The sequence below is a fragment of the Podospora anserina genome, chromosome 3 (assembly GCF_000226545.1).
Source record: "Podospora anserina S mat+ genomic DNA chromosome 3, supercontig 1".
NCBI lineage: Eukaryota > Fungi > Ascomycota > Sordariomycetes > Sordariales > Podosporaceae > Podospora > Podospora anserina.
Window position 1 is genome coordinate 143,578 of NW_001914832.1, and position 7,778 is coordinate 151,355.

General features: G+C 53.0%; 2 protein-coding genes across 2 annotated transcripts; one reads left to right on the top strand and one right to left on the bottom strand.

Annotated features, from left to right (window-relative positions):
* Positions 1 to 843, bottom strand: PODANS_3_415 (uncharacterized protein; the record flags this gene model as incomplete). The annotated part of the gene is made up of 1 exon (XM_001903266.1): positions 1 to 843. One exon carries the CDS (start codon positions 841 to 843, stop codon positions 1 to 3), a length of 843 nt encoding a protein of 280 aa, XP_001903301.1.
* A 1,288-nt stretch (positions 844 to 2,131) lies between these two features.
* Positions 2,132 to 3,744, top strand: PODANS_3_420 (uncharacterized protein; the record flags this gene model as incomplete). Its single annotated transcript, XM_001903267.1, has 3 exons — positions 2,132 to 2,179; positions 2,247 to 2,767; positions 2,835 to 3,744. The coding sequence occupies 3 exons, from the start codon at positions 2,132 to 2,134 to the stop codon at positions 3,742 to 3,744; spliced, it is 1,479 nt and encodes a 492-aa protein (XP_001903302.1).
* Positions 3,745 to 7,778: the final 4,034 nt, after the last annotated feature.

Genomic DNA, 7,778 nt, shown 5'->3' on the forward strand with positions numbered 1-7,778 from the left:
TCACATCATTCCAAAAGCACAAGCAACAGCCGCCACCCCAGCCAACACCGCCGCCCCCCTTATGCTGACCCCCGGAGCAGCACTCTTACACTTGGACAGATCCGTAGCCTTGGCCAAGAACTTGACCTCGGCCGAGTTGGCCCCCGCCAACGCCAGCGAGGGCGTAGCAGCCAAACAATCTCCAACATCAAGAATGCTCTCCAAATTCTCAGGACGAGCAAAGTAATTGTCCAACGCGGTCTCATAAGCAGCCGCAGCTGACGACACCGTGGCAGGGACGAAGCGCACGAGGGCACAGGCGTCGCCTTTGGAGATGACAGAGTTGAGGTAGGTAGAGTACGCGCCTGTCGGGGTGGGAAAGGCTGAGTAGAAGGAGGTGACGAGGGCTCCGCAGGTGGCGCCACCAGAGGTCGTGGTTGAGAGGGTGGTACCCGGTGGTGTGGTGGTGATGATGGTGATGGTTTCGGGGGTGCCGTCGCTGACGACGGCTTGGGACTCTGTGAAGATGGTGCCGGAGGGTTCGGGCTGGCTGTTGTCAGGGATGGGGGTGGTGGATGGGGCGGGGTTTTCGTCCTGGGCTTGACGAAGAATGACTTCGTTGGCTATGGCGCTGGCGGCCAGAGTGGCGGTGAGAAGAAGGTTCTTGGACTGCATCTTGATGATAAGGTAGGTGGGAAGTACCAGGTGTAATAGGTATTTGTCTAAGACTGTGGGTGCCAAATAGGTGAGGTGAAGGGTGCGAGATATTAGAGGTGATGTGAAGCTGGTGCTGTGAAGAAAGAAATCATGACGGTAGGGTGTCCTTATATACCTTATCTTGCAAAACACCTGTGTTTTCATCATGAACAAAGCATTATGATACCTATTTTGAGTTATGGCTCACCTCATCCTCACCTTTCCAAAGATCATATAATGCTCTCCAAATCTGGCATTCCTGCCTCTTCAAAACATCTTCGTAACAGCCTCACTAGGTATTGGCTTAGTTGCGGCTGAATCGTGTCTGATTGGAATCCCCTGAACCAAGCAATCTCATTCCGTCAGCATCAGCTGGCTTTGCCCCAACGCCTCGTCTCATGTTTCTTTGGCATAAATCCGTGTGGAAGGGTAGTTGCTGTTACTCATTCTTTTTTTCTATCTGCCGTTGGGGGCGGGCAAGGAAATAGGAAGAGATGAGGGTGCGAGTGCAAAATCAAATACTATCTACCTTGACTGTATCCTACAGCTTCGTCAAAGGCCTCCTCCAAAATCTTGGGCTGGCCTTGATTTTCTCGAAATTTTGAGATATTGGTGAGTAGCTTCGCAGCCAGGTAAGAATGGATACAACCATTGAGTCAACCGTTGGAATAAGTCTGGGAGACCAGGATCTCTTTGACGTGGTTGACTAGCTCGTGGGTGGATGTGGCACAGGGTCAGACCTGAGCTTATGAAGCAGCTAAATTTGAACGATCCTGCTGACTGAGGCCGTTCTTTCAGCCCTGGGGTTCTCCCAAGTAAACATTGCCGAGACCCCAAGTAAGCCTCTCAAAGAATCACCTGCAGTACACATTAGTGACAATTTTCAGCCAGTTTGATGGACAGGTTTGTCTCTTGTCAGGGAAACCCTAACCCTACCATTTGGCTCGACCCCTTGACTCCCCCTGAACCCCTGAATCCCGTTTTTGGAATCTCTACCGGGAATATTGGTAATTGAACCGAGCCATTAAGTTAGAGATAGCTTGGGTAAAGTTGATTTAGTGTCTTATTTGTTGTGGCATTGGCTGCACTCTTCTGGAGCCGTTGTCATGCTTAGCTACCTACATGTACCCTAGCCCAGGTGTTCCAAATCATTTCCAACCCCCAACTTACTGTGACCGCAGCTTCAACCACCCCTCACACATCGCGTGCCGTGGAACTCTGTATCACCCATCACGGGACGAACCACAGGAAACAGAAACACAACTGATCCGAGATTCCCCGCTCTGTCTCTGTCGAAGTCATGGGGTTTCATGTTCCCGATTTCCTTCGACCATGGCGGGCCACGCGTCATGCAGATGAGCTTCAAGTTGGACGCGAAGGGCTCGAACCCCTGCTGGCTTGTTCACTCTCCAACGAGCCTTATTTACCTCGTTTCAGTGAAAGCAGCGAAGGGATAATGAGAAATATCGACCGTGATGCGAATGCCGTGGTGACAGCTGCCGAGGTATGGTCCACTCTCCTTCTCTCAGTTCTCGTCATCTACCTTCCCTTACCTCTCTGACACCGCCCAGAGCCGCGCCGTCCGCCGTAAAATAGACCTCATCATCCTCCCCCTTCTCATCTGGGTGTATTTCCTCCAAATTCTCGACAAGACCGTCCTGGGCTTCAGCGCCATCTTTGGCCTGCCCGAGGACCTTGACCTGCGCGGCAACCAGTACTCTCTCGTTGGCGCCATCGCTCCGATTGCCCAGCTGGTCATCCAGCCTGTCTCCTCATGGCTTATCGTAAGGGTGCCGCACCGGGTGCTGATGCCAGCCTTGGTTTTGGGATGGGGTCTGGCGCAGACTGCCACTCCGTTTTGCAGGGACTTTGCCCAACTCATGACTGCGAGGTTCTTTTTGGGGGTGTTTGAGGGGGGGTGTTTACCGCTGTTTAGTGTTATTACTGGGCATTGGTACACGAGGGGGGAGCAGCCTTTGAGAGTGGCGGCCTGGTATGGGACCAATGGGTTGGGGACCGTGTTTGCAGCTTTGTTGTCTTTCGGACTAGGGAGGGTCGGGGAGGGACATGGTGGACTTAGAGGGTGGCAATGGTGCGTTTTCAACCCTTCAGGAACCCAAGCCATTGGATCGCTGACCCTGATTCGCGGACATGCGCAGGATCTTCTTGTCCACCGGAATACTCACAGTCATTACCGTCCCTTTTGTTTACCTCAGACTGGACAACGACATTCACTCTGCTCGGTTCCTAACCGAGTCTCAAAAGATTGGGGCGCTGGAAAGAGTAAGAGGCAACCAAACAGGCTCATCCTCCACAAAAGAAAACTGGAAATGGAAGCAAATACGAGAAGTCTTGTTAGACATCAAAACTTGGTTATTCTTGGGAATGGCACTGGGAAACAACCTCGGGGCTCAGGTCACCGTCACGTTTGGTCCCCTCATCCTCTCCGGGCTTGGCTACGATAAATACACCACCACTCTCCTCAACATCCCATTTGGCGTCATGCAATATTTCGTCATCATGTTCACGGCCTGGGGGGCAGTGAGGCTGAGACTTAAAGCCCCGACCTTGTGCGCCATGATCCTCATCATCCTGGCTGGGCTGACGACTCTGCACACTCTTCCTCGCAGTCAGAATCAAACAGGAGGCCTTTTGGCAGGATTCTACTGTCTTGCTTTCATCTTTGGCTGCAACACGCTGGTTGTATCGTGGATACTGGCCAACACAGCAGGTCAGACTAAGCGAGCAGCCGTGATGTCCTTGTACAATGCTGCGTCTTCGACCGGAAATATCGTCGGACCATTGCTGTTTCAGACTCAAGATGCGCCGGCTTACCTGCCTGGTTTGCGAACCACGATGGGGGTGTTTGCTGCCATGCTTGTCATTGTTTTGGTTCAGGTTGGGGTTTTGGCTGGACTCAACAAGAGGCAGGAAAGGATACGAGTGGGAAGAGGAAAGCCGGCGCGGGTAGGGGACGTGAGCGTGGCAAGATCCGATGCAAGAGTGGGAGAAAGAGCATTTGATGACTTGACTGATCTGGAGAACGACGAGTTTGTGTATCTTTACTAGAACAACAGCACGGGAGAGCGGAGGAATGGAGAAGTGTGGGGCACCAAAGGGCCCAGGTTTTCCCAGACCCACACCGGTTTGCTCTTGGGGCTGGATTTTCTTACTGTTTACTTTTTAACCAACAACCAACTACTGTAATACCAATTTGCTTACCATTTTTTGGCCATTTTAGCCTCATTTTCGCAGCCAGTGACTTTCCTAGGTCGCCAGCCCAACAGGTTATGAGCTCTTTTGACGCTTAAATCACCAAGCAAACCGAAGTCGACGCCCTCGTCGACAACCCGACCTCGCAAGGCCGAATACCACACCGGACCTTACGACTTTTCGACCCTTGTCAGGCCAATATCACGCAATTGGACCTTTCGACGGCGATTTTGGAGGCGTTGAGAGAGTTAACCAACTTCCCAATCAACGGAAGCCTGGTTTTAACCCTGACCCTCATCTTGACGAAGAGTTGAAGCGACCGACCACCCCTCACCGATAAGAGTGTGGTTTACGGCGCCAACCTTCTCCTGGCCAAGTTTCCTTGGTTCTGCCAATTTTGCGACCTTTTGGCTGGGAAATTACTGTTTTCCGGCAGCAGTCGAGAACTCTGTCCTGCCTTATCAGGAGACCGATAGCGGAGCAAGCATCTCGCCCTCTGCCCAAGTCAATTCAACCCACTGTTGGCGGCCACAAAGTCAGGTGGCGCCTTTCTTTGAGTCTTTCTTTCGACGTCTTTCTCACAGCGTCTTTCTTACGACTTCTCTTTGACCAGTTTTTCTTTCAAGATGGCTGGCACTAACGTCACCATGGCCCAGCTCTTGGAGCTTGTGAAAGCTATGGGGAATGCTAACACCGTCGCTACGGTTAGGCAACGAACCTTTCAAGCCTTGCCGGCTCTGAACTCAGAGACCGATCTTTCCGGCTGGGAATTTCAGTTAACCCAGTCCCTTATGTACCATGGCTTGGAGGACTACATCAAGGCTAATATACAGCCACCAGCGGAAGAAGGGACACCTGCCTTCGACCAATGGCGTACTAACAACCTGGACATCCAGAACCTGATGATGGCTTCCGTTAAGAAGCCCGAGATCCGACAACGAATTCTTAACCTGGGTTGGAAGGCCGACGGCATTGGTGCCTATGGTCTATACCAGAAGATTATCCAAGCCCTACAGCGCGGCACTTTCGACATCGCTGGTATGCTTTTGGAGGAGTATTTCACTCTCAAGCGTGCCAACTTCGCCTCATTCCAAGCCTACTTCAGCCGGCTCGAGGTCCTTCGCCGTCGTCTTGATACGATGGAAATCAAGATCGGCCACGTGGCTCACCTCTGGGCTGCCCTGAACGGCATCAAGACCGCGTACCCCGATTTGTACGACCGGCTAGCAAGGAAGATGGAAGACGGCACCATGACCTGGTCGCTTCTTTGCCAGGAGTATAGCGCCAAGGCCGTTACGGAGGAGACCACGCCGGCTCACTCCAAAATCACCATCGAGACCACCAAGGCCCCGGCCGCGACTACACCCTCACCTGCCACATCATCAACCTCGACGAAGAAGTGCGACCAATGCACCAAGGGCTTAAGGAAAGGCAACCAGCACTGCATGGGCTGTGGTCGTCACCACCCGAAGGGCAAGGCCTGTTGGTGGTGTGACCCTGACAAGGCTCCAAAGGATTGGGAGCACAGGGTAAAGGCACAAGCGGATAGGCAAGAGAGGCGGCAGAGTACTGGCTCGTCAACAGGGACTCTTCAAGGCCATACTGGTGGCGTCACCAATACTGGGTCTTCGAGGGACCGACCTGCCCACAGTACCCTGATGCTGTCCAACAACTTCGCCAATATATCGCTCCCCACCTACCATGACGATGACCAATCGGATTTTCGTCTCGGCCCCCAGAGGCAGCACTCTCCTCAGTAGATGCCCCTGAAGTCCAACAGGCCGTCGAGGTATTTAAAGACCACGTGTACTACGACTCCGGATGCGCGGATTTCGTATTTAATAAACTGAAGTGGTTCACCGAGCTCCACTTATTACCTGAGGGGAAGGAAAAGAGGTTCCTTTCGTCGTCAGGAGATATCACAAAGTGCAGCTACCAGGGTGCCGCAGCGCTGCAATCTACCCTTTCAAGTGGCCAGGCTGTTACCCTGGAGCTCAAGGAAGCGGTATACCACCCACAGGCGCCCGTCAATCTGATATCGGCGGGCAAGCTACTCGATGAAGGTATCTTCTGGGACTAGGAGAGCCACAACCTGGTCCTTAGAGGTACTAAGTAGGTGGTGTGTGAGTTGACCAGGAATAACAACATATACCAGATGAATACGACGCCCGGCGCCGATTTCAGCAAAGTATCCCTGGCGAAGACTCCCATCAAGGCCGTGATGGTATCTATTAACTACCGGGTAATGCATCGCCGCCTAATGCACGCCAACAAGGACGATATTTACAAGGCTTGTACGCAGGCGGGTATTAAGCTCGTCGGCAATGACTTTTTCTGCGAGCCCTGCGTGATGGTAAAGATAACAGATCAACTAGGCTCATCGACCCCTTCGTAGACCAACAACCCGTTCGACTTTATCCGTATCGACGTCGTCACCCACAAGAACCCTGGATATCTGGGTTACAAGTACTCTATCTAATACGTAGATATGTGGAGTGGCTACAAGTGGATTAACTTCACAGTGGAGAAAAAGCAGGTATTCGATAAGGTCAAGGATTTCGAGACGAAGATCGCGCGCCAAACCGGGCATAAGATCAGCATCATCGGCCTTGACGGCGGTACGGAATTTGCCCAGGGCTCTGGGACCTTTGACGACAGCCGCATGGCCGCCTGGGCCGACCAGGAGGGCATCACCATCCTCAAGACCGTGCCTCACTCACCGTGGATGAATGGAAAGGTGGAGAGGGCCGCGAGGACTACGCTTAACCGCACCAGGGCTATCATGCTGGCCTACAAGGTGCCAGAGAAGCTGTTCCCATTTGTCATGCAGTCTGTGGTTTACGTGGGTAACCTACTGCCCTCGAGGGTCAACGAGGGAGATATCAGTGCTCACGAGAAGTATACCACAAGGCTCAACATGCCCGAGGGCGAGCGGAAGCCGTATATTCGGCACCTACGCTCGTACTTTTGCGACGCGTATTACTACGTCAAGCCGGCCTACCGGGCCAATTCGGATAAGCTCACCGCCAGGGCGGAGAAAGGAAAGCTTATCGGCTACGCAGATATACACGGCAAAATATACTGGGTCTGGAACCCAGTCACTGACAAAGTCGTGAAGGTCAACGCCGTGAAGTTCAACGAAGGCGATTCTTACAGGCCTGACGACGATGAGTATATGGATATTGAGTACGAGGCAGTCTTTACTGATAGTACTATAGCCGAAGAAGAAGATGCCGTCACCAACAGAACGGTATCCTTGGGGAGGAAGGTCACCTTCGATGACAAACCTACCACCATACTGGAGCCCGATCCACAGCAGAGTGCTCCAACAGTTGAAACAGGGAAGGCCAAGGACCCTGGGCAGACCATTCTACCTACTCCGAAAGCTACGCCGTCACCAACACTACCTCCACTACCTGAGGCCTCAGACGTGGAAGACTTTTTCGACGCCGAAGAGGTGGAGGATATACGGTCCGAGGCACCTATCCCACCAAACCATGACCAAGCGCCCTATACCACTGACTCTCCTGCCATGAGAGAGCTCACCTCCCCTGCGAGGCTGATGGGGGGGGAGGAGGGTGAGGCTATGGGGGGGCCTGGTGATGACCAGGCCGATGGCAGGCTACTGGATTCAGGCACGGAAAGCCTGGTCGAAGACTCTGACGACGATTTCGAGCCTGATACAGGCCATATGGAGGAAGCGGTGGCTTCTCCGCCGGCTCAGGAGCGGCCTCGCAGAGCAACAACAAAAAATCAGGGACCAGGCTTCTACAAGAAGCTACAGCAGGGTAAACACCCTTACCAAGGTTTTTTCACAGTACATCTCGATAACCCACGACTACGTGAGGTAGTGGCCTACGCCCTATCCACGGTCAAAATCGACCACCTTC